The following is a 27,611-nucleotide window of genomic DNA, read 5'->3' on the forward strand; positions in this document are numbered from 1 at the left end:
AAGTCCTGTGAAACCTGTCAAGCCAGGTGGCACTCCAAAGGCACCCCTTATTCCACTGCCTGTGGTTGGGGTTCCCTTTGAAAGGGTAGGGGTTGAAATAGTTGGCCCCCTTGACCCTCCTACTGCTTCAGGCAATAGGTTTATCTTGGTGGTAGTGGACCATGCCACCAGATATCCTGAAGCAATTCCTCTAAGGACCACTACAGATCCTGCAGTGGCAAAAGCCCTCCTGGGAATCTTTTCCAGAGTGGGCTTCCCAGAAGAGGTGGTATCAGACAGGGGAAGCAATTTCATGTCTGCTTACTTAAAGGCCATGTGGAAGGAATGTGGTGTGACATACAAGTTCACTACACCTTATCATCCACAAACAAATGGACTGGTTGAGAGGTTTAATAAAACTCTCAAAGGAATGATAATGGGACTCCCTGAAAAACTCCGCAGGAGATGGGATGTCATGTTACCTTGCCTCCTTTTTGCTTACAGGGAGGTACCCCAAAAAGGAGTGGGCTTCAGCCCCTTTAAACTCCTATTTGGACACCCTGTAAGAGGTCCTCTAACACTTGTGAAGGAGGGTTGGGAACAACCTTTAACAGCTCCAAAGCAAGACATAGTGGACTATGTACTTGGCCTAAGATCTAGGATGGCTGAGTACATGAAAAAGGCCAGTAAAAACCTTTAGGCCAGCCAAGAGCTCCAAAAACAATGGCATGACCAGAAGGCTGTTCTGATTCAGTACCAACCAGGGCAGAAAGTGTGGGTCTTGGAGCCTGTGGCCCCAAGAGCACTCCAAGACAAATGGAGTGGACCCCACATTATTGTTGAGAAAAAGGGAGAAGTCACCTACTTAGTTGACTTAGACACTGCCAGGAGTCCCCTTAGGGTGCTCCATGTCAATCGCCTGAAACCCTACTATGACAGGGCTGATCTCACCCTGCTCATGGCAACAGATGAAGGACAGGAAGAAGAGAGTGACCCTCTCCCTGATCTCTTCTCTTCCACAGAACAAGATGCTCTAGTGGAAGGTGTAGTTCTGGCAGATTGTCTTACTGCTGAGCAGAAAAACCACTGCATAAATCTCCTGGGTCAGTTTTCTGAACTCTTTTCTACTGTGCCAGGCACCACTTCTTGGTGTAAGCACACTATAGATACCGGAGACAGCTTGCCTGTCAAAAGTAAGATCTATAGGCAGCCTAACCATGTCAGAGACTGCATAAAACAAGAGGTGCAGAAAATGCTTGAACTGGGAGTGGTTGAGCACTCTGAAAGTCCATGGGCCTCTCCTGTGGTACTTGTACCAAAACCTCATTCCAAAGATGGTAAAAGGGAAATGAGATTTTGTGTTGACTACAGAGGTCTCAACCAGGTAACTAAAACTGATGCTCACCCTATACCCAGGGCAGATGAGCTAATAGATACACTGACATCTGCCAAGTATCTAAGCACCTTTGATTTGACTGCAGGGTATTGGCAGATCAAGTTATCAGAGGATGCTAAAGCAAAAACTGCATTTTCAACCATTGGAGGGCACTACCAATTCACAGTAATGCCTTTTGGATTGAAAAATGCACCTTCTACTTTTCAGAGGTTGGTGAATACAGTCCTGCAAGGGCTGGAAGATTTTAGTGCAGCATATCTAGATGATATAGCTGTCTTTAGCTCCAGCTGGGATGATCACCTGGTCCACCTATGGAAAGTTTTGGAGGCCCTGCAAAAGGCAGGCCTCACTATCAAGGCTTCAAAGTGCCAGATAGGGCAGGGGAAAGTGGTTTATCTGGGACACCTAGTAGGCAGAGAACAGATTGCACCACTTCAGGGGAAAATCCAAACTATTATAGATTGGGTTCCTCCTACAACTCAAACTCAGGTGAGAGCCTTTTTAGGCCTCAGTGGGTACTACAGGAGGTTCATAAAGAACTATGGCTCCATTGCAACCCCTCTTAATGACCTCACATCTAAGAAAATGCCTAAAAAGGTATTGTGGACAGCAAACTGTCAGAAAGCTTTTGAGGAGCTGAAGCAGGCCATGTGCTCTGCACCTGTCCTTAAAAACCCCTGTTACTCCCAAAAATTCATTGTCCAAACTGATGCATCTGAATTAGGGGTAGGGGCAGTCTTATCACAACTTAATTCTGAGGGCCAGGATCAACCTGTTGCTTTTATCAGCAGGAGGTTGACCCCTAGAGAAAAGCGTTGGTCTGCCATAGAGCGGGAGGCCTTTGCTGTGGTCTGGGCACTGAAGAAGTTGAGGCCATACCTGTTTGGCACTCACTTCATTGTTCAGACAGACCACAAACCTCTACTTTGGCTAAAACAAATGAAAGGTGAAAACCCTAAATTGTTGAGGTGGTCCATATCCCTACAGGGAATGGACTATACAGTGGAACATAGACCTGGGAGTACCCACTCCAATGCAGATGGACTCTCCAGATATTTCCACTTAGACAATGAAGACTCATCAGGTCATGGCTAGTCTTATTGTCCTTCGTTTGGGGGGGGGGGGGTTGTGTAGGAAAGTACCATCTTGCCTGGCATGTTACCCTCATATTTCACTGTATGTATGTTGTTTTAGTTGTATGTGTCACTGGGACCCTGCCAGCCAGGGCCCCAGTGCTCATAAGTGTGCCCTGTATGTGTTACCTGTGTTATGACTAACTGTCTCACTGAGGCTCTGCTATCCAGAACCTCAGTGGTTATGCTCTCTCATTTCTTTCCAAATTGTCACTAACAGGCTAGTGACCAATTTCACCAATTTACATTGGCATACTGGAACACCCTTATAATTCCCTAGTATATGGTACTGAGGTACCCAGGGTATTGGGGTTCCAGGAGATCCCTATGGGCTGCAGCATTGACAATTCTTACACAGACCTGCCCTTGCAGCCTGAGTGAAATAACGTCCACGTTATTTCACAGCCATTTACCACTGCACTTAAGTAACTTATAAGTCACCTATATGTCTAACCTCTACCTGGTAAAGGTTGGGTGCTAAGTTACTTAGTGTGTGGGCACCCTGGCACTAGCCAAGGTGCTCCCACATTGTTCAGGGCAAATTCCCCGGACTTTATGAGTGCGGGGACACCATTACACGCGTGCACTATACATATGTCACGACATATGTATAGCGTCACAATGGTAACTTCGAACATGGCTATGTAACATGTCTAAGATCATGGGATTGTCACCCCAATGCCATTCTGGCATTGGGGAGACAATTCCATGATCCCCCGAGTCTCTAGCTCAGACCCGGGTACTGCCAAACTACCTTTCCCGGGGTTTCACTGCAGCTGCTACTGCTGCCAACCCCTCAGACAGGTCTCTGCCCTCCTGGGGTTCAGCCAGGCTTGGCCCAGGAAGGCAGAACAAAGGACTTCCTCAGAGAGAGGGTGTTACACCATCTCCCTTTGGAAAAAGGTGTTAGGGCTGGGGAGGAGTAGCCTCCCCCATCCTCTGGAAATGCTTTCATGGGCACAGATGGTGCCCATTTCTGCATAAGCCAGTCTACACCGGTTCAGGGATCCCCCAGCCCTGCTCTGGCGCGAAACTGGACAAAGGAAAGGGGAGTGACCACTCCCCTGACCTGCACCTCCCCTGGGAGGTGACCAGAGCTCCTCCAGTGTGCTCCAGACCTCTGCCATCTTGGAAACAGAGGTGCTGCTGGCACACTGGACTGCTCTGAGTGGTCAGTGCCAGCAGGTGACGTCAGAGACTCCTTCTGATAGGCTCCTTCAGGTGTTGCTAGCCTATCCTCTCTCCTAAGTAGCCAAACCTCCTTTTCTGGCTATTTAGGGTCTCTGCTTTGGGGAATTCCTTAGATAACGAATGCAAGAGCTCATCAGAGTTCCTCTGCAAATCTCTCTTCACCTTCTGCCAAGGAATCGACCGCTGACTGCTCTGGAAGCCTGCAAAACTGCAACAAAGTAGCAAAGACGACTACTGCGACCTTGTAACGCTGACCCGGCCGCCTTCTCAACTGTTTTCGACTGTTTTCCTGGTGGTGCATGCTGTGGTGGTAGCCTGCCTCCTCTCTGCACTAGAAGCTCTGAAGAAATCTCCCGTGGGTCGACGGAATCTTCCCCATGCAACCGCAGGCACCAAAAGACTGCATCACCGGTCCTCTGGGTTTCCTCTCAGCACGACGAGCGAGGTCCCTTGAACTCAACAACTCTGTCTAAGTGACTCCTACAGTCCAGTGACTCTTCAGTTCAAGTTTGGTGGAGGTAAGTCCTTGCCTTCCCACGCTAGACTGCATTGCTGTGAACTGCGTGTTTTGCAGCTACTCCGGCTCCTGTGCACTCTTCCAGGATTTCCTTTGTGCACAGCCAAGCCTGGGTCCCCGGCACTCTAACCTGTAGTGCACGACCTCCTGAGTTGTCCTCCGGCGTCGTGGGACCTTACTTTGTGACTTCAGGTGAGCTCTGGTTCACTCCACTTTGTAGTGCCTGTTCCGACACTTCTGTGGGTGCTGCTTGCTTCTGAGTGGGCTCTTTGTCTTGCTGGACGCCCCCTCTGTCTCCTCACGCAATTGGCGACATCCTGGTCCCTCCTGGGCCACAGCAGCATCCAAAAACCCTAACCGCGACCCTTGCAGCTAGCAAGGCTTGTTTGCGGTCTTTCTGCACGGAAACACCGCTGCACGACTCTTCATGACGTGGGACATCCATCCTCCAAAGGGGAAGTTTCTAGCCCTTGTCGTTCTTGCAGAATCCACAGCTTCTACCATCCAGTGGCAGCTTCTTGGCACCCACAGCTGGCATTTCCTGGGCATCTGCCCACTCCCGACTTGATCGTGACTCTTGGACTTGGTCCCCTTGTTCCACAGGTACTCTCGTCTGGAAATCCATTGTTGTTGCATTGCTGGTGTTGGTCTTTCCTGCAGAATTCCCCTATCACGACTTCTGTGCTCTTTAGGGAATTTGGTGCACTTTTCACCCACTTTTCAGGGTCTTGGGGTGGGCTATTTTTCTAACCCTCACTGTTTTCAAGTGACAAGGTCACATAGGTTTGGGGTCCATTCATGGTTCGCATTCCACTTCTAGAGTATATGGTTTGTGTTGCCCCTATCCCTATGTGCCCCCATTGCATTCTATTGTGACTATACATTGTTTGCACTGTTTTCTATTGCTATTACTGCATAGTTTGGTATTGTGTACATATATCTTGTGTATATTTGCTATCCTCATACTGAGGGTACTCACTGAGATACGTTTGGCATATTGTCATAAAAATAAAGTACCTTTATTTTTAGTATATCTGTGTATTGTGTTTTCTTATGATATTGTGCATATGACACTAGTGGTACTGTAGGAGCTTCACTCGTCTCCTAGTTCAGCCTAAGCTGCTCTGCTAAGCTACCTTTTCTATCAGCCTAAGCTGCTAGACACCCCTCTACACTAATAAGGGATACCTGGGCCTGGTGCAAGGTGTAAGTAGCTCTTGGTACCTACTACAAGCCAGTCCAGCCTCCTACAGGGTTGTAGACATCAGGATACTCCGACAGTGGGGGGAGGGTCCCCAAAGAGGCGTAGCTCCTCACTGATCACAAATAACGTGAGATTAAAGGGCTTACTTTCAGCTGAATAATAAGCCCTGAGCTGAACAATGCGGAGTGGACATCTGAGGTCTTGTACCCCACGCCGCCCCCATGCGAAGTCTTCATCTGCTCGTCCTCGCTACCCTGAGAGTCAGGTGCAGAAGGGGTTGAAGGTGGCCCAGTCTACAGAGTCGTAGTAGGACAGACCCTTGGACACCAGTGAAGCAGCCTCAACTACCATGGCTGGGCCCAGTGGCCGCATCCTCCCTGTCAAGGATGAAGTCAAGGGAGAAAGCACGACACAGGGAACAAGGTTGAGTGTGAGGCTGGTAGAGGAGGCGGGGAGACTGGGTGTAGGGACTAAAGATTGAGAATTCTCCTGCTTTGAATGATGTCAGACATCAGAGTGCGGGACCCCATACTGCCCCTCTCGGTGTAGAGCCTATGCAGTGTCTTTCATCTGGAAACCTTTGCCTTCATCATATCTGTGAAATCTATTTAGGGGGCTTACATGTGTGAGTGTGTGAGCATGTGTGTTGTTTCCTGTGTGCCTGAATGAGTGAATGGCGGATTCCAGTGGCCTCCGTGAGTGTGTGTGGACCAGCAAGATGTTTGCTGGTGTGATGTTCCGCTGCTCCAACCTTACACATCAGCTGTCCCTCCCATCAGCATCCTGGTCTTTGTGGGGAGGTAGCTCCTTTTCATCTGCAACAGTTTTCTCTTATTTCTCAGATCTCTGTTCTTCAAGAATCTCCTCCTGAGGACTGAGGTTAATACTCATTCCACCTACCTCAGTTAGAACCAACCTGAAGGTTCTTTAGTGCTGTGTAAGCCCAGTACTAGGTGATCATGCCAGGGCCATTGTAAAGAAACGCCTCTTTTTGCACGATCACCCCAAAGGTTTGGACTGATGCTGCTGGTTGTTCGACTCTGGGAGTGCACTGAGGCCTGCTAACCACACCTCAGTGCCAGTGCCCTGACCCTTAAAAGTGTATGTTTAATTGGAAATATACCCATTTGGCATACGTTCACTTACGTCTAAGCCTCTAGTAAATGGTACAGGTGTACTCAGGGCCTACAAGCAAAGTGTCCCTCGTGGACTGCAGTACTTATTGTGCTAGCACAAGTGTGACAAGGTAAAACTTGGCTCCCGGCCTCCCAGTATAGACTGGTAGAGCAGTTTAAAACTACTAACTCGACTTTACCATTTAAACTAATGAAAAAGTGCAGACCTCTCTTTTTAGGTCGAGCGCGCAAGCACTTTCCGAGCTGTTGTTACTATATGTGAGTTTTAAACCACGCCCATCTCACACTCATCACTTCCACTCGCTCCTGGGCTTGCCTTTCAAAAATCCCTTGATGTCATTCATAAATGCTTTCCGTTTGTGACTCCTTGGGGCAGTTTTGTTACCGCCGTGCAGACTGACCCTGTTACATGGATTATCGCACCATTGCTGATACGTTTGACTGCGAACGAACTTCTTTTTCTCTTTGGAGTCTCTCCTTCGTGCTCATGGCGGCCATGGCCCTTTGAATCGGCTCGCACTGCCTTCCTCCAGCACTTCCCATCTATCCCTGCATTTCCTGTATGTGTCTGGCCATCCCCACCGCCCCTCCCACGTTGTGATCATTTTTTGGTGCCTCTGATCTGTAAATGGCAGCACATGCTCTTAACTAGTCTTACCCTTGGCCCTAGTATCGCCAATCCCCTTGTTCCACCGGATATTACGAGTTGGCAGCAACAGACTTTTGGGTTTTGGACGTGCCCGTCTGTAAGTACCTTTATTGAACTTTGGTCGCATGTTACGTCACAGGTGTGCATAATTTGGCGCACTTGTCTCCGTTTGGCTGGGTAACAATGATTGTTGGGTACATCTGGGTACAGAGTGTGCACAAGTGAACTGAGGGTAGTTTTGATTGCTTCAGGTAAACGTGAAAATGTAAATGACGTGACTGGAGGCCGCGTTCTCCCTTTGCGACGGCCAGGCGTTGAAAGGTGAGGAGGCGGGGTCAGTGTGGACTCACACCCCAATGAATTTAATGTAATTTGATTGGTAGGCTGAAGTGCTCATCCATGTAGTCCCGATTCCTGTTGCCGTCATAACGATAACAGAGAAAAACACATAAGGTAAAATAAAAGGAAAAATGGATGCTATGGAGTTTGATTGCCTTATGCTTTTTGGAAGTGATGTAATTAAGCCCCACCCCCGTTTTTTAACATTAGGAAATGTATAATAATTACACCCATGGGTTTGTGTTCTTGTTAATGTTGTACTTGGCTAACTTTGGAAATGTTTTTCATGGATAAGCAGTTTGGCCTTGTAATCCTGTCAAACCTGATGTCACCCTAATCTGGGAAGTCATTCCAAGGCTGGGCTACTGTCTGGTAAACGCAACCGTGGGCATAGTTGTACTAGCCCTACCCAGTTTTCTTGACCCAGTACGAAGTCTCGTTAGAGAGGGCCGGGCATGTTTCTTTGGCCAGCTGCCCCTGCTAAACTGTTCAGCACAAGGACCTGCGGCTATCGTCGCCCTAATCAGAAAAGATTTGACGCGGTATTTAGCAATTTAGGGGCAGCGCCACATCCTTGCGCCCCTTAGCGCCCCCTCCTAACGCCACCATATGTGCACCGTATGTAAAATACGGCGCACCCTAGCGGTAGTCAGGGTTACTAGTGTCATCCTTTTTTACGCTAGTCTGGCGTTTTGCAGGATTAGTGTCAAAAATGTTGACGCTAATCCTGCGAAGCACACAGAGGCCCATTCAAAACAATGGGAGCCTCCCATTAACGTCTGCTCTTAGCAGGTATTAAAAATGCTGATAAGAATGACGCAAAGAAATCTCTTAGATTTCCTTGCATCATGTTTTCAGCCCCCCCTGGCATCAGAACGCCCCCCTTGCGTACATTATGCCTGGGGTAGGCATAATGTGGTGCAAGGCGTTACAAAGTGGCACAATGCATGCATTGTGCCACTTTGCAAATATGGCCTGCAAGTTTTTGGCCTACCAACACCCAATAGCGTAAAAAATGACCCTAATGTGGCGATGGAATGACGCTAGGCACTGTTAAATCTGGGCCTTTATTTCTTGAAAATATTAAAAAACTGTAGCAAAAAGTTTATCTGGCAAGGGATTTTGAAACTCGTTCGAAAGAAACAAAAAGTAATTTCTTTCCTCACTGGTTATTTTATAGTGGTTAGGAAATTTTAAAGACTGAAAAAAATACTGAGTTTATACACTGACTGATGTGTTACCGTTCTATACTTGGATTCAGCTATATTTAAGCAAATGACTCACTGGAACTGTTTAGATTTGCCTTTGCCAAAGCTTTGTACTTGACGCGGTTGTAGAAACAAACAGTAAAAAAAAAAATACTGTAAACTCTTTCTAATTAGTAGTATGTTTTAACGTAAAAATTAATCGAGCCATTGAAACTTTATTCACTTTGATAGCAGATCGCCTATAATAGTGTAACCTCCTGCAAAAGTATTTATTACGCACAAAAATGTCGGCAACGCATCTTCTCTCTGTGACGATGAGATTTCGTCCTGCTATTTTAGACTGTAGCGAAGTTGTTGGGATGGTGTCTGCCTTCTCCCACCCCTCCCTTTTTTCCCTCTTTCTGTGTAGGTCATCTCTGGGTCCCCACAGTAGCTTGGGGAGGGGGACCCAAAAATAATATAAATACATAAAATAAATAATGGCAATATTTTCATTTTGTGCTGCAGGTACAAGAAGAAGGTACATGGAAGTTATATGCAGGGCCACTGGAATTATGTGGCAGGAAAAGACCAAATTATGAGGCAGGGTTGACCAATTTATGTGACAAAAAAAATCCAGTTATGAATTTACAGCGCCAATAGCTGTAACTCAAGCAAATGTGAGACTCGTTGCATTGCAAATGCTTGTTAAGATATATAAGTCACCCCTCAGTTAAGTCTGTTGAGCCCTGAGAAAGGATGTGGAATATTAAAAAGCAGGATGTGTTTTTGTGTGCCCTAGCAATAAACCCCCAAATTGTTGTTGTTGGAAATGGTCCTTCCTGCAGGGTTATCCTCCAAATTTTTGCCTTTCGCCTCCTATTTTTCTGACCCTCTGATTTGAGAGCACTTTGGAACTGAACCTCTGCCGGAAGGACTGCTGGAGTGCGCAAGGGACTCACCTGGACTGCTCTTCTGTGATTGGCCTGCTGCTGCTGGGTAGAATAAAGGACTCCCTGGTTTGCTTTTCTGCTTGTTGGCCTGCTGCCAGCTGCTCCCTGACTCTGTTTCACTAAGGGACTGCGGTGTTGCCAGGGGGAGCTGCCACACTCACACAGTTGTTGATGTGCAGCCTGCCTGCTTGGTCTGTGCCCCACCAGTGTTCTAAGCACTTGGTGAGCGCCTTATTCCTCACCACCAAGTGCAGGCTTGTTCTGGGGCCTGCAGCAAAGTGCCTACTGAGCACTTCAACTTTCACGCATGTCTGGGTGAGCACTTCTCCACTTTTAGCGCCGGAGGAGCTCTATCCCTTCGTTTCCTTAAGGACATGGTGAGCCCGTCTTTTCTCACCCCTTGCCCTGCGCGTGGTGAGTGCTTTTACTTGTCCTGGTGCCAGGAGCGTGACTTTTCTCTGCCCCTTTTGACTGAGGACTGGTGCATGGTAGGCGCCCCAGCTCCTCACTCCTTCAGGGAGAGATCAGTGCGTGGTGGAATTATTTCCTTTCACCCAAGCCTGTGTGTGGAGTGCCCTGGTCAGCCCGAGCCAGTGCATTGTTATGTTTGGAACCTCCAGGAGGTACCAAGTGGGGAGGGGTGTTTGCTGGATCGCGTGTTGTGTAACGCGATGCAGCCAGTGGTTACCCCTGCTCCCAGGGGATTTGTGGTTGAGCCCCGTACGCGGGGCGAGAGTTAATAAAAAGACCGGGTTGGCGTCGCGCCAGTGAGTCCGGGAGCCGATGAAACCAACCATGTGTGCGTGTATGTAATTTTATAATTCCCCAGGCCTGCACACCGTCCGAGTGCGGGAGTCATTGGCAAGCTGAAGGCGGGTGTGACCCACCCTATACAATATATAACAAAATTGGCGACGAGGGTACCAAAAGGAAAAGAACTCACGTGGAGTGCAGAGCGGCAGGCTAGCCCCTGCACGGCAGCACCTTCGCGCTGTGACGGGCCCAACACGACGACGGGAGTCGGGAGGACCGCAGCAAAAAGGCGGAGGCTCAGCACGGGGATCTCCGTGTCAACGGAGCGACGCGGGTGATACAGGAAGACGCGCGCACAGAAAGCGCACGTTCTCCCGCCCCCGGTTGGCGTCCAGAGACTGGCAGGCAGCGCGGCAGCAACAAAAAAGGTGAGGAGAGAGCTGCAAATCGTCAAGGAAAAGCGAGCACCATTACAGAAAGGAGAGGGGGGCCACAAGCATGAAAAAAAAAGTATAAAAGAGGGACATAACGCCAGACAAACATCAGAAAAGAATCTCTCATCATCATCAAAAAAAAAAAAAAAAAAAACGTTTATCAAGAATAAATAAAATAAAAGAAGAGGGAAACAAGCACAAGCCACAGCATAGGGAGGAACGATATATACAAGGGGCGGACAAAGGAGCAAAGAGAAAGAATGGCCACTTTTCCAGTCATAGAGCCTTTTATTATGGAAGGGCCCCCATCAGCGCAAACCGCCAAATGGAAATCCTGGGTGGAGCGTCTAGAGAACTATTTTGCAGCTGTTGCACTAGACCCAGATAGGCAAAGACCGATGCTTCTTCATATGGGCGGAGCGATGCTACACAAGATTAGCAAGACAGTGACTGAAGAAGGACCACCATTCACGTACCGAACCCTAAAAAGGGCGATAACAGTTTATTTTGAACCAATGGCAAATCCTGATTATGAACGTTTTCTATTACGACAAGCCAGACAGCACGCAGATGAGTCGGTAGACACGTACTATGCAAGGTTAAAGGAACTGGCAAGCACATGCACTTTACCTGACCCGGAGGATGAAATAAGAGCGCAGTTCATACAAGGATGCCACTCAACGAAACTGAGAGAACATATACTTCAGACCCCAGGCATGACAATGGCCAACATGCTAACGATGGGCAGGTCGAAGGAGTTGTCGAGGGTAAGAGCAGCACACATGGAATCGGCGCTTGCACAGACCATAAAAACAGAACCAATAAATGTCATTGCCTCAGGCACCACGACAAAAAGAAAGGACAAGACAAGACCGACAGGCACAAACCGAGCATGCTACATGTGCGGAGGAACATTTCCACACCAAGGTAAATGCCCAGCCTTGGGAAAGCAGTGCGCAAACTGCCAAAAACTGAATCATTTCGCAAAGGTCTGTCGGTCAAACACGAGAGCAAAAGATGACAGACAAAAGACAAGTCAGGGAATAAAGACAGTACAACCACCTGACCTAAGTCCGGACATGGATGATGATGAGCCAGAAGGGACAGTATACATTATTCACACAGCTGAACCAGGTTGCAAAAGTCGAAAAAAAATTCCGAAATGCAAAGTACAAATAGCGGGACACCAAGTGACAGCTCTTATTGACACGGGAGCTTCAATTAACATACTGGCACAGTCAACGTTTGACCAAATGCGGCATCGTCCTGCTCTACGGCACACAACAGTAAAAGTGTTTGCTTTTGGGTCAACCAGACCTCTCCCAATGGCCGGAGTTTTCGTGACAGATATCAATCACGAGGATGTAACCGTACAAGCCAAAGTGTATGTCACCAAGATAGGGACGGGGATGCTACTCAGCTGCCGCACAGCGGAAGCGCTGAAACTGGTGTTTTTTGCGTTCAGCATACACATAGGGGAGTTGGAGAGTTTACAAGAAGAGTATGCTGATTTATTTCAAGGGATTGGATGCCTGAAAGACCGTCAAATAAAACTACACATTGACAAGTCCATAGAACCAGTTGCGCTAAAACACCGACGCATAGCCTTTCATCTCCGCCCTCAGGTTGAGGCAGAATTGAAGAAACTGGAAGAAGCGGATATCATCGAAAAGGTGGAAGGACCAACCCCATGGGTATCCCCTATTGTGGTCACCAGAAAACCAAAGCAACCAGGGGAGGTACGCATATGTGTAGATATGCGCCTCCCAAACGTGGCAATCCGGAGGGAACGTCACCTAACGCCTACGGTGGATGACATCGTGGCAGAGCTCAGTGGTGGGTGCAGTTCTCTGCACTCTAGGGGCCTGGGATGAGCGTGTCTGCTGGCTGTGCAGGGAAGCCCCAGGGCAGAGGCAGCAGCGGGACTCCGACGTGGGAGGCTCCGTTGCTGAAACTTGGCCGCTGTGGCCAATTCACTGTTGCAGAATTAACAACGCTCTGAGAGGCCTCGGAGAGTCCCCGGACCCTCTGGCGACTTTGTGTGGTGGAAGGCTCCCTGGTTAGCATCTGCTCCGAGCACTCGTGGGCCACGGCCTTTGTCCTTTTCATGGGGGGACCCAGTGAGGTCATCCTGTGAATCCCTGAAGTCGGTGCCTTGGGGGCACTTGTTCGTTGGATTGGTGGCACCACTGGATGTGTCCTCAACGAAGGCTCCCCACTCACACTGTTGCCACATCCAGAGAACTGTCTGGATTACCGTAACTTATGTGGTAGGTGTGCAGGTGTCCCTGTAACCTACATTTGTTTTAAAATTACTGTATAATATGTAATAGGAGCCCAGGAGCCCGGATTTTATATTGTATGCCATTTTCGATTCTTGAGTGGGCAAGATAACGTGTTTGGTTTCAGTAATGCCATATTATGCACAGTTTTCATGATCCATGTCATGTTTGGTCTATAATTCATACACAGTATAGTATATTTTTATATAACATTGTGTGAAGTCTCTTATGTGGTGTATTAATTGTGTCACTGGAGTGTTGTGTTGCACAAACGCTTTACACATCACCTCTCTGGGATAAGCCTGACTGCTCATTGCCAAGTACCGATGGGATGAGCAGAGGTTATCTTGAGTGTAGCTCCCTTGGCCTGACTAGAGTGGTTGGCTCTGCCTTGCTGACGTGCATACCATATCCAACCAGGAACCCATTTCTAACAGTTGGTTTTAGTGTGGACAGGCTAGTTTTGTCCCGTTGGCAAGTGCATCGTTACAGCTGTGCTAGCTCCTGAATGGTATCAAAAGAATTGTTACATTAAACCCAAATTGATGCCCAAGTCGAATGTAATGTTGCCCACATTTTCCAATGCCCATTTGCAGATGCTGGGCACAAGACAGCCTTCTGCCCTTCCAAGGAGAGGTGTGTACGACTCCTCGGAAAGGACACAATCGAGGCCTGCCGCTGGAAGAGGTGTCACCTCCCTCCTGCAGGAAGCCACACAGGGAGTGAGCCCAAGAGGTGATCTTTAAAGGTGAATCTTCCTTTGAAGGGCAAATGCTGAACACACACATGAGGAGCTGCTCTTTTGTTCTGGTAGACAAGTTGGTGCCAGGGACAGAGAGGGGAAAGCATTGCCAAACCTCTAGGGTGGGCTACTAAGCTCCACACAGTGAAAGAAGGGTTCTTCCACCATGAGAGTGGGTAGAATATTGCACTCCGGAATAATTAGAAGCCACACATTGCAGGAAGTCATCATCAGGCGGGAAGGGACCTGGTATCCCATTGGTTAGTAGTCACCACATCCCGTGGGCAAGTTCTGAGCATAAACGTGACCCCCCTGGCACCCAGAACTCAAATCATGTCTGCAATGGAGGGACGACTGAAGAAGGACTGTCCTGCTGTTCACTGGAGTTAGCAAAGATGGCTGCACTGAACTTGATTACTACTTGGTAACATTGGATTGTCTGGCGGGGCTGGGTGCCTCTGAGTCTAATGGTTGGCCCGGGTGTTCCTCCCCTTGTGTTTTTCAGACCTCTGAGTGACCCTCCTATTGGGAGCCTGAATGTCTCCTCCTTGTTTGCCCCCAACACCTGGAGAGTTGTGACTTAGCCGTGAGTGGCTGGGCGCACAGGGGAAAGGTACTATAGTCTTTGGGGTTGCGGTGGGGCGAGGTAAACTGGAGGCTGGTTGGCAGGTGGAGGGCAGGTTGGGACCCAGAGTGTGTGCAAAGGTATGGGCATCCACTTGCCAGTTATCAAGGCATTGCAATAGGGTGCCAGGAGCGAGTATGTACAAGCGTGTGTGCATCCGTACTAGCAACAACTGATACGCGTGCCCTGTGCCTAGGCATGGGGTGGATGTGAGGGAGTGAGTCTGAGCATGAACAAGTGAGTGCTGGGCAGCACTGAGGTGTTGCTGGGTACTCAGGCTCTGCCACGTGGTTCATAATGTTTATATCGTATTTTACTAGAGCGGCAGAGGCCGTGGGTCTAGGTGGAAGTGTGGCTTACTGTGATGTACATAGTGCTGCTAGTGTCAGCCCCGGAGCACACCCTCGATTGCACGTATTACACTGATCGAAAGTACCATGAGAGTGGGCCTAGTGCTGACAGCAGGTGGCACCTTATGGGGGTGCAAGGAGGGAATGAATTGTTTCCTCAAATGTATATACAGTGATCAATATTTAACGCGGTGGGGCTTATTATTGCGCTTTGCATTGATCACTGAGATTTACGCCCAAACGTACATTGCATATTGTTGTGTGTTGTGTGGTCATTGACATTTACACTGAGAACACACTAATCCAACTGCGTTAATCACGCGTGTGAGTGTTGAACACAATTGTTCTATAAATACAGCCTGTGTGAAGTCTCTTTTGGGGGTTGTTCAGCCGGGGTTTTGTGGGAACGTGCTGTGCGATTGAAAACCTTCTACAACAAAAACCTCAATGTAGTAAGAAGAAGTTTGCGGATCTTAGCTACGTATGCCACACATATTGAGACCAAGAGTTTCTGGATGTGAGAGGAACTAACGACTTCCTTGAATTCCAAACCCCAGGCAGGCGCGGCGCCCCTCCCAATCAAGTTTACAAATTAAGGCACAGATTTATACTTTTTTAGCGCTGCATTTGCGTCATTTTTTTACGCAAAAGCAGCGCAAACTTACAAAATATAATTGTATTTTGTAAGTTTGCACCACTTTTGCATCACAAAATAACGCAAATGTGGTGCTAAAAAACTATAAATCTGGGCCTAAATATTCAAACTGAGGGTCACATTATACACCTGATTGGCAACCAGAATTTGCCCAAATGCTCCCACAAGGGGAAGATGTCATTTTACCATCTTTTTCAGTCCTAGTTCCTGATCCAGTACCAGAAGCCTGCAGATTGGGCTCCAGTACAAGCGCTGCTGCTGCCCCGCAACCGTGTGGTTTGGGATAGGGCCCCGGGCCCCTGGCACAGTTGAAGCCTGGAGTCCAGTATTCCCAAGCCGATCTCCAGGCCAACCTTCCAGTTTGTTTTGCTGTTGTTTTATTTACTTCACAAAGTCATTTAAAAAGCGACTGTGCTGACTATACGCGATCGTACACAATCATCCCACTTTCTCTGTGACACTCACGCATAAAATGAATCAGACCTTATGTAATGTATTCTGGTGCACAGGTGAAGAGCTCCAATGCTCTTGGTCCTTGGGCAGTAATTGCACTATGTAAAACAGTGCAAATTATATATATATATATATATATATGCAACCTACATACTGGGGATCTTGTTTCCATTGAAAAAGCATTTTTTGACTTGCCTATATCTTTGGCGCCGGTTGATGAACCTTCATTAAATTTTCCAAATAAATTCAATGTTCGCTTCAGCTGCTGTCTTGTAAGTTTCGGGGTGATACGTCGAGTACGGGGCCGAGAAACGGGGAGGTCCCAAACACATTTTCCCCATGTTAATTTCTACAGCCTGAACGCCTGCCCTCACCATGCACTGCTAATTACACAGCAGAGGTTGGTCGCAAGGCCTACGCCCAACCCCTGTGGCCAACCCCAATAACCACCCAACTCTGCACAGCCCCCACTCCCCAAGCCATCTTGGCCCCAGAGACCCCATCCCCCAGACCCCAACCTAAATATTTAATTATTTTTTGGGCCCCCCTCCCCAGTGCCGATCTCACCCTGGGGACCCCATCCCCCAGGGCCCAGCCATGAGCTGGGTTCCTGCCAGGGCACCAAGTCAGTGGGAAGCCGGTTGGGGACCGCAAGGAGAGCCTGAATGGCCCTGTGGTCCCAACTGGCTTCCCACTGCCTGTGGGAGCTGGCATGGCTGTCACAGAGAGGGAGCTACTAAAGCAGTTCCCTCTCCGTGAGAGTAATGTTTCCTCTGTTTCCCTGCCTGCCTCTCCGCAGGCAGGGAAACAGAGGAAACGTCCGCTCGCAGTGAGGGAACTGTAGTGTTTCCTCTGACTTGGTGGGACCTGTGAAAGCTCCCACAAAGTCAGAGCAAACAGCAATGTCCCGGGGTGGGCACCCCAGGACACAGCAGATGCTGGTTCTGGGATGTGGCGGTTCCCAGGGACATCAGTAGCTCCTCGAATGGGGGCCAGACAGCCGCCCCCTCCAACATCAATAGCCTCTGGGAGGTGGCGATCCCCGGGACTGCAGGGTAGCCATATGCCACCCTGCATTCAATTTTAATTTCTGCTCTGGGGAGATGGCGGTACCTGGGTTTGCGGGGAGCGTGGGTGGCCCCCCATATTTACTTTATTAGCCCCAGGGAGGTGGTGGTCCTCCAGATTGCATGGGGGCCAGGCGGCCAGACCATTCTAAGCTCAACCCCGCTGAAAACAGAGTACTTCCTGATCACCGTTTTCACCAGTTCTTTGATCCTTGTGCAAACTTGCATCAACTCAACAGATATGCTAATATGTAAGCCATCATTAGTGGAATGCACCTATTCCTTGGCCTTCGCCTGAACACATGAGCCCGAACCAGGCCTAAACCTTTGTACCTGCTCTAGGAGCATTTTTTACACCTCTTCAAGGTCATGCACTGGCAGAGCAGTTGCTGTTAGGCTAATGCAAATTAGCACCCAGGAGCTTCGGGAAGGGAAAAAGTCATTTTTAAAAACGTAATTTTCCTAAATATTTATTAAAAACTATACCATCTGATTGGATTTTAAATAAATATTAAAAATAGTAGTTGAATAATTTAGTCGAGATGTTCTCTGTGAGTCTCTAAGGGGGTGATTCTAACATTGGCGGGCGGCGTAGGCCGCCCGCCAATGTTCCCCCGTCAAAATACCGCTCCGCGGTCACAAGACCGCTGAGGGTATTTTGAAATTTGCCCTGGGCTGGCGGGCGGCCGCCAAAAGGCCGCCCGCCAGCCCAAGGCAAATCTACCTTCCCACGAGGACGCCGGCTCCGAATGGAGCCGGCGTATTGGGAAGGTGCGACGGGTGCAGTTGCACCCGTCGCGTATTTCAGTGTCTGCTTTGCAGACACTGAAATACACAGTGGGGCCCCGCGGCACCCCCTACCGCCATCCTGTTCCTGGCGGGAGACCCGCCAGGAACAGGATGGCGGTAGGGGGTGTCAGAATCCCCATGGCTGCGGAGCGCGCTCCGCAGCCATGGAGGATTCACCCGAGCAGCGGAAAGTCGGCGGGAGACCGCCGACTTTCCGTTTCTGACCGCGGCTGAACCGCCGCGGTCAGAATGCTCGAGGGAGCACCGCCAGCCTGTTGGCGGTGCTCCCGTGGTCGGTGACTGACCCCCTAAGTGCCTTCCCTGAAATAAGGGGGCTTTAGAGGTGGGTGGAGTGAGACTTAAACGACTAAGAGCCTGATTTAGAAGTTGGCGGGGAATTACCCCGTCAACAACGGTGATGGATATCCCATCCACCAACATCTAAATCCCATTACATTCTATGGAATTTATGTGTCGGCAGACGGGATGTCCGTCACTGTTGTGACAGAGTAACCCATCCTCCGACTTCTAAATCAGTCCATAAGTCAGAGGGTAAACTCTTTCACCAGGACATACCTGGCTGCGTATCTGACCGCCCTCCATCAGGTCAGCCTCAAACTACTCCTACGTCATGGTCTACCACATCCATCGTTGTTTTGTGCTTCTTGGTGCTATTCTTAGTTAAGGCTTTACAAATTCATATTGCTGGTTCCCCTTAGTGGATTTTTATCATTTTGGTGTCATTTTGTTCATTACATTTTAATCTATTTGTTTTTAATTCAGATTGTGAATTCTTTGTGTTTTGGCATTTTGACTCCATTACTGTTTTGGTACTGCATCCATACTTTACAATTTACTCTAAGTGAAGCCTGTCTGCTCTGTGCCATAGCTAATAGGTGGCTGAGCGCAGGTAAATTTAGTGACTTCGAAAGTTCATACTGTCAAGGGTTGTGAGTATTCCTTGAGATGAGTAGTCACCCACCCCAAATAGTCTTATTCTATATACGTGTCAATCAAACTGAATGGAAGGCTGAGAGGGGGAGAGATTAAATTAAACTGCCAGAGAGTGCCAGACAGATAGCAGCAAAGACGTACTTTATAAATTGACTTTAATAATTAAAAAACTCTTCCAAAGTATCTCAGTAACTTATGTTCATCACTCACGTCAACATTGATTACTTGATCTAAAATCATTTTTTCCATTAGTCATGATTTCTCTCTTTAATAAGAACCTCACCCTCCCATACCGCGAGGCAGTGCAATATGTGATGTCATCACTGTGCGACATGTGCAGTTGTGTGAACGCCAAGGGCTGGGATGAACACAGGATGTAAACACTCATCAAAACAAGAGTGCAATCAATTTAATTTAACATTAAAAAAGGAAAGCAAACAGTAAAATCCTTCATGTCCTAAACGTAACCCTGTATTGTACCGAAGCAGCCATTTTGTGCCCAGCTTTGTGGGTTGGGGGTCATATAAGTTATTGGTCAAAAAGTTACTCATTCCTACCAATGTGCCCATCACTTCCTGAAGTACTCAGGGCAGCTAGGTCCTGAGACCACTATAGGATTTTCTATCAATACTGCTAGTCGAACACTGTGCAAGAGGGACTCGGCTGGAGGGGGCTGAGCGTTAGTAAAGGGTGGTACGACATCAAGAAATGCTGCATGGAGTGGACAAAAGATTCAGTGTGAAAATGAGATTTACACAAGGCAGCTTAACCATGTTGGTAGGAGGATTTAAAATTGTTTAAGGGAGGTATAACGCTGAAAGTATGCCTCATGAAGGGTGGCGCACGATTGGTGATGGGTCAAGAACTGGTTGGGATTGGGATACGATTGTCACAGAGTGAAGTAACGCAGTGTGGGGGACTTTTTCTGGCACACAATGGAGCAGTTTAGGAGGGGGAATAGTCCAAAATAACAATAATATTGGAGCAGGGTGACCTAGACTTTGATGGAACTCAGTTTGGTGGTGGTGGTTAGGGTAACATTCATGGCCGGGATGACATTGGTAGTGTCGGGCTTAGAGGTATATCTTCTTTCCATTCGTGTCCATAGTGTTCAACTGCTTCAGTGTCTCTCCGTGGTGTTCTGTAACAGGCAAGAATCCTCCCACCCTCCCCTCCAGCTCCTTCCTCCTGTGACTCAAGAGAAGCGCTGCTTGATCTGCTCTCGACCCACAGTCCAGCGAATAAATAAATGTGAATAAGCCACAAAGTCATGGTCAGACGCCACTGCTGAGCTACCATCTACAGAGTTTACTGGTTCATGGTGGTCTCCACATATGATTCCACCTCTCCGTGTTCTATTGGCAATGGTCAGCCTTCAGCTAGAAGATAAGGTTCCATCCTGATCTGAAGCCTGCTGCCCAATCACGGTGCAGCCTTGTTGACCTCTTGCCCAATGTCTTTGTTGTCTGCTCAAGGTATTTGTTGTGCAGTCCCTCTACCACCACCACCAGCCCCTTCTAGTCTGTGCTTGACCTTTCGAAAAGGTACCTGTGCTGCTCGTGTCTGTTTGTGGCAGAGGAGCAGGAGGAGGAGGAGGAGGAGGAAGGCCTGCCTTAGGAGGCCGAGCAGTGGACCCCCTTCTCCTTCAATTCTCCACCTTCGGTCAGTCTTTGGTTAATCTCATTCTGCTTGTATTCTTTGCCTTCGTAGAAGGAAGTTTTCGTCGATGCCAAGCTCGAGCGCTTCCTGGACCGCCGTGTGCAGGCTCTGGCGATGAGAAAGAGCATCTCTGCCACGTTGAGCACTATGCATATGCCGGATGTGGTCAGCATGAAGACTGTGAAGATGGTCTTCTCGGTCGGCCTGGAGACGAAGCAGTCCACGGTGTTGGGGCAAGGGTAGGCGCTGCATTTGACCAAACGGATCATCTTGTACCCCGGGTAGATCATGTAGAAGAGGTACATAAAGCCAACCTCAAAGATGATGCGGAAGATCACGCTGAGGGAGTAGGTCCACCAGAGTGTGCCCGAGATGCGCACTTTGTGCTTTTTAACCTCGTCCAAGTGCTTGGCGTCTCCTTGGCCGGACATCTTCAGCATTTTCTTCTCCTGGTGCTGCAGGTATGCGATGTGCATGGCCACGAGCAGGGCCGGGGTCGACACGATGATCATCTGCAGGGCCCAGAGACGGATGTGTGAGATGGGGAAGAACTCATCATAGCAGACGCTGTTGCAACCGGGTTGTTGCGTGTTGCAGGTGAAGGAGGACTTCTCGTCACCCCACACACTCTCAGCGGCCACCACCAGCACCATGATCCGGAAGATGAAGACCACGGAGAGCCAGATGCGGCCGATGCTCGTAGAATGGCGGCTCACTCCGCTCAGGATGGCATAGAGGCCGGCCCAGTTCATCTTGCCTTACACCTAGTGGCAAAAAGACAGAGTAGTTGTTAGTTGCCGAAGGGCCCGTGACAAGAGCACAGAGGCAAGTGTGCCCAAGAAACATGATTTGATGAACACGTCCATACTATAAATGCTTAGACTTGCACGTATTGCACTTAGCTCCCAAAACGGTTTGAGGTAACCTCCACACTCTCTCACACGTGCCCTCAATAAAATGTTCTATGTGCCCAGCACAAACACTTACTTAGCTGTCAACTGAGACTTCATGTCACCATTCACAGCCCCAGACCTGCACTTACCCCTCGTGGAACAACTCAATCAATCAAGCAATCGATCAATCTATCCAGCAATCAATCCAGCAATCAATCAATCAAGTGGATTTATATAGCGTGACTAATCACCAGAGAGGGCCTGCTGGCTACCAATACCAACGCCCTCTTTCTGTTACACATAAGTAGGAGATCCACTGTGCGGCGTGGAGGATTCAAGACCCACAGGGACCCGGTCACAGACTCAGTGCTCCGTGGTGGGTAGAAGTTACCCTCTCAGAGGAAGATCCTGGGCTCTGCCAGAACTGTTACCTCCTTCCTGAGTGAAGAGCCTGTTCCTAGCTCCATGCAAGCTGTAGGCTATTTGGCTGGAGATAAATGAGTGTTCCATTTACAAGTTACTATTCCAAAATGATTCCACTGTTGCTTTTGTGTGTTGGACACACACAGCGGGTACCTTCTATCCCAACCCACCTTGTGATTTTTACAGGTGCATGTGCCTGTCACGGGGAGGGGCGCTGCTGTACTACAGCATGGGGTGTTGATCTGCACACTGTCTGTCTGTCTTTTCCAAACACCGCAGGAAGGGGCACATATTTTTTTAATCATTTTTAGATTTTTTTTGCAGCACTAAGTGCATTGCTTTAAATGGGCAGGTATTGTCCGGTACTGAGTACCTGTGTAGAAGCCTAATTATTCAGCACCCATCCAGGATACAAACGACCATTAGCCAGCTCTTCTAGGTAAACATAAATAATTTATTAGAGATAGAAAGACATGTACATGGAGGATGCTCGGTACTAGTTGTACACGAACATCCCGATTAAAGGAAGTAATACACAATCTTTTATAGTATTAAACCACAAACATAATTCGACGTTCTATTGGTTCTTGACATTGACGTATGATTGACGTATGATTATTTCTCCATTATGGCTGACATCACTGTAAGGAAATGCCTCCTTGGCATGGTTGCCCCCTGACTTTTTGCCTTTGCTGATGCTATGTTTACAATTGAAAGTGTGCTGAGGCCTGCTAACCAGGCCCCAGCACCAGTGTTCTTTCCCTAACCTGTACTTTGGTATCCACAATTGGCAGACCCTGGCATCCAGATAAGTCCCTTGTAACTGGTACTTCTAGTACCAAGGGCCCTGATGCCAAGGAAGGTCTCTAAGGGCTGCAGCATGTCTTATGCCACCCTGGAGACCTCTCACTCAGCACAGACACACTGCTTGCCAGCTTGTGTGTGCTAGTGAGGACAAAACGAGTAAGTCGACATGGCACTCCCCTCAGGGTGCCATGCCAGCCTCTCACTGCCTATGCAGTATAGGTAAGACACCCCTCTAGCAGGCCTTACAGCCCTAAGGCAGGGTGCACTATACCATAGGTGAGGGTACCAGTGCATGAGCATGGTACCCCTACAGTGTCTAAACAAAACCTTAGACATTGTAAGTGCAGGGTAGCCATAAGAGTATATGGTCTGGGAGTCTGTCAAACACGAACTCCACAGCACCATAATGGCTACACTGAAAACTGGGAAGTTTGGTATCAAACTTCTCAGCACAATAAATGCACACTGATGCCAGTGTACATTTTATTGTAAAATACACCACCGAGGGCACCTTAGAGGTGCCCCCTGAAACTTAACCGACTGTCTGTGTAGGCTGACTAGTTCCAGCAGCCTGCCACACCAGAGACATGTTGCTGGCCCCATGGGGAGAGTGCCTTTGTCACTCTGAGGCCAGTAACAAAGCCTGCACTGGGTGGAGATGCTAACACCTCCCCCAGGCAGGAGCTGTGACACCTGGCGGTGAGCCTCAAAGGCTCACCCCTTTGTCACAGCCCAGCAGGGCACTCCAGCTTAGTGGAGTTGCCCGCCCCCTCCGGCCACGGCCCCCACTTTTGGCGGCAAGGCTGGAGGGAACAAAGAAAGCAACAAGGAGGAGTCACTGACCAGTCAGGACAGCCCCTAAGGTGTCCTGAGCTGAGGTGACTCTGACTTTTAGAAATCCTCCATCTTGCAGATGGAGGATTCCCCCAATAGGGTTAGGATTGTGACCCCCTCCCCTTGGGAGGAGGCACAAAGAGGGTGTACCCACCCTCAGGGCTAGTAGCCATTGGCTACTAACCCCCCAGACCTAAACACGCCCTTAAATTTAGTATTTAAGGGCTACCCTGAACCCTAGAAAATTAGATTCCTGCAACTACAAGAAGAAGGACTGCCTAGCTGAAAACCCCTGCAGAGGAAGACCAGAAGACGACAACTGCCTTGGCTCCAGAAACTCACCGGCCTGTCTCCTGCCTTCCAAAGATCCTGCTCCAGCGACGCCTTCCAAAGGGACCAGCGACCTCGACATCCTCTGAGGACTGCCCCGGCTTCGAAAAGACAAGAAACTCCCGAGGACAGCGGACCTGCTCCAAGAAAAGCTGCAACTTTGTTTCCAGCAGCTTTAAAGAACCCTGCAAGCTCCCCGCAAGAAGCGTGAGACTTGCAACACTGCACCCGGCGACCCCGACTCGGCTGGTAGCGATCCAACACCTCAGGAGGGACCCCAGGACTACTCTAAGACTGTGAGTACAAAAACCTGTCCCCCCTGAGCCCCCACAGCGCCGCCTGCAGAGGGAATCCCGAGGCTTCCCCTGACCGCGACTCTTTGAATCCTAAGTCCCGACACCTGGGAGAGACCCTGCACCCGCAGCCCCCAGGACCTGAAGGACCGGACTTTCACTGGAGGAGTGACCCCCAGGAGTCCCTCTCCCTTGATCAAGTGGAGGTTTCCCCGAGGAACCCCCCCCCTTGCCTGCCTGCAGCGCTGAAGAGATCCCTAGATCTCCCATTGACTTCCATTACAAACCCGACGCTTGTTTCTACACTGCACCCGGCCGCCCCCGCGCTGCTGAGGGTGAAATTTCTGTGTGGGCTTGTGTCCCCCCCGGTGCCCTACAAAACCCCCCGGGTCTGCCCTCCGAAGACGCGGGTACTTACCTGCAAGCAGACCGGAACCGGGGCACCCCCTTCTCTCCATTCTAGCCTATGCGTTTTGGGCACCACTTTGAACTCTGCACCTGACCGGCCCTGAGCTGCTGGTGTGGTGACTTTGGGGTTGCTCTGAACCCCCAACGGTGGGCTACCTTGGACCAAGAACTAAGCCCTGTAAGTGTCTTACTTACCTGGTTAACCTAACAAATACTTACCTCCCCTAGGAACTGTGAAAATTGCACTAAGTGTCCACTTTTAAAACAGCTATTTGTGAATAACTTGAAAAGTATACATGCAATTTTGATGATTTGAAGTTCCTAAAGTACTTACCTGCAATACCTTTCGAATGAGATATTACATGTAGAATTTGAACCTGTGGTTCTTAAAATAAACTAAGAAAAGATATTTTTCTATATAAAAACCTATTGGCTGGATTTGTCTCTGAGTGTGTGTACCTCATTTATTGTCTATGTGTATGTACAACAAATGCTTAACACTACTCCTTGGATAAGCCTACTGCTCGACCACACTACCACAAAATAGAGCATTAGTATTATCTCTTTTTACCACTATTTTACCTCTAAGGGGAACCCTTGGACTCTGTGCATGCTATTCCTTACTTTGAAATAGCACATACAGAGCCAACTTCCTACATTGGTGGATCAGCGGTGGGGTACAAGACTTTGCATTTGCTGGACTACTCAGCCAATACCTGATCACACGACAAATTCCAAAATTGTCATTAGAAATTCATTTTTGCAATTTGAAAGTTTTCTAAATTCTTAAAAATCCTGCTAGGGCCTTGTGTGTTAAGTCCCTGTTTAGCATTGTCTTTTTAGAGTTTAAAAATTTGTTACAAGTTTGAATTAGATTCTAGAAACAGTTTTAGATTCTTAAAAAAGTATTCCAACTCTTAGCAGAATAATGTCTGATACAGAGATGCAGGTGGTGGAACTCGACACCACACCTTACCTCCATCTTAAGATGAGGGAGCTAAGGTCTCTCTGTAATATCAAAAAAATAACCATTGGCTCCAGACCTACCAAAATTCAGCTCCAGGAGCTGTTGGCAGAGTTTGAAAAAGCCAACCCCTCTGATGATGACCTCACAGAGGAAGAAATTAGTGACTTGGAGGCCAATGTCCCTCCTCCAGTCCTAAATAGGGAGAACAGGACCCCTCAAGTCCTGTCTCCAACTGTGTTAGTCAGAAATAGTGAGTCCCTCACAGGAGGGTCCCACATTTCTGAAATCACTGAGGATGCTCTCAGTGAAGATGACCTCCTGTTAGCCAGGATGGCCAAAAGATTGGCTTTAGAGAGACAGCTCCTAGCCATAGAAAGGGAAAGACAAGAGATGGGCCTAGGACCCATCAATGGTGGCAGCAATATAAATAGGGTCAGAGATTCTCCTGACATGTTAAAAATCCCCAAAGGGATTGTGACAAAATATGAAGATGGTGATGACATCACCAAATGGTTCACAGCTTTTGAGAGGGCTTGTGTAACCAGAAAAGTGAACAGATCTCACTGGGGTGCTCTCCTTTGGGAAATGTTCACTGGAAAGTGTAGGGATAGACTCCTCACACTCTCTGGAAAAGATGCAGAATCTTATGACCTCATGAAGGGTACCCTGATTGAGGGCTTTGGATTCTCCACTGAGGAGTACAGGATTAGGTTCAGGGGGGCTCAAAAATCCTCGAGCCAGACCTGGGTTGACTTTGTTGACTACTCAGTGAAAACACTAGATGGTTGGATTCAAGGCAGTGGTGTAAGTAATTATGATGGGCTGTACAATTTATTTGTGAAAGAACACCTATTGAGTAATTGTTTCAATGATAAACTGCATCAGCATCTGGTAGACCTAGGACCAATTTCTCCCCAAGAATTGGGAAAGAAGGCGGACCATTGGGTCAAGACAAGGGTGTCCAAGACTTCAACAGGGGGTGACCAAAAGAAAGGGGTCACAAAGACTCCCCAGGGGAAGGGTGATGAGACAACCAAAACTAAAAATAGTAAAGAGTCTTCTACAGGCCCCCAAAAACCTGCACAGGAGGGTGGGCCCAGAGCCTCTTCACAAAACAATGGGTACAAGGGTAAAAACTTTGATCCCAAAAAGGCCTGGTGTCATAGCTGTAAACAGCATGGACACCAAACTGGAGACAAGGCCTGTCCCAAGAAAGGTTCCACTCCAAACTCCCATCCAGGTAACACTGGTATGGCTAGTCTCCAAGTGGGATCAACAGTGTGCCCAGAGCAAATCAGGGTCCACACTGAAGCTACTCTAGTTTCTGAGGGTGGGGTGGATTTAGCCACACTAGCTGTCTGGCCGCCTAACATGCAAAAATACAGACAGCAACTCTTAATTAATGGGACTAGAATAGAGGGCCTGAGGGATACAGGTGCCAGTGTCACCATGGTGACAGAGAAACTGGTTTCCCCTGGCCAATACCTGACTGGAAAAACTTACACAGTCACCAACGCTGACAATCAGAGAAAAGTACATCCCATGGCAATGGTTACTTTAGAATGGGGAGGGGTCAATGGCCTGAAACAGGTGGTGGTCTCCTCAAATATCCCAGTGGACTGTCTGCTTGGAAATGACCTGGAGTCCTCAGCATGGGCTGAGGTAGAACTAAAAACCCATGCAGCAATGCTGGGTATCCCTGAACTGGTATGTGTGAAAACAAGAGCACAATGCAAGGCACAGGGTGAACAAGTAGAGCTGGAGTCTGGAAGAATGGCCCAGCCTACCAAGAGAACAGGAAAGTCAGTTGGGAAACCAACTACAACACAGCAAAAGAAAGGGAACCTCTCTTCTCAGGAAGAAGTTCTGCCCTCTGAAGGAACTGAGCCTTTGGAGCTTGAACCTTACCAGGTTGAGCTCTTAGGCCCAGGGGGACCCTCAAGGGAGGAGCTGTGTAAGGGATAAGAAACCTGTCCCTCTCTTGAAGGCCTTAGGCAGCAAGCTGCTGAAGAGTCCAAAGGCAAGAAAAATGGAACGCATAGGGTCTATTGGGAAGATGGACTCCTGTACACTGAGGCCAGAGACCCCAAACCTGGTGCCACTAGGAGAGTGGTAGTGCCTCAGCTGTTCAGGAAGTTCATTCTAACATTGGCCCATGACATTCCCCTTGCTGGACATTTGGGACAAACCAAGACGTGGGAGAGGTTAG

General features: G+C 48.7%; 1 protein-coding gene across 5 annotated transcripts in view; it reads right to left on the reverse strand.

Annotated features, from left to right (window-relative positions):
* Positions 1–18,926: 18,926 nt before the first annotated feature.
* LOC138260778 (gap junction beta-1 protein-like) overlaps positions 18,927–27,611 on the reverse strand; it is a 47,794-nt gene continuing 39,109 nt past the window's right edge. For all 5 annotated transcript variants that reach the window (XM_069209229.1, XM_069209247.1, XM_069209236.1 and 2 more), the window contains exon 2: positions 18,927–21,211. In XM_069209229.1, the coding sequence (XP_069065330.1) occupies positions 20,402–21,199 (798 nt within the window). In that variant the 5' untranslated portion in view covers positions 21,200–21,211 and the 3' untranslated portion in view covers positions 18,927–20,401. The remainder of the gene's footprint in view (positions 21,212–27,611) is intronic.

Source organism: Pleurodeles waltl, chromosome 2_1, assembly GCF_031143425.1.
Source record: "Pleurodeles waltl isolate 20211129_DDA chromosome 2_1, aPleWal1.hap1.20221129, whole genome shotgun sequence".
NCBI lineage: Eukaryota > Metazoa > Chordata > Amphibia > Caudata > Salamandridae > Pleurodeles > Pleurodeles waltl.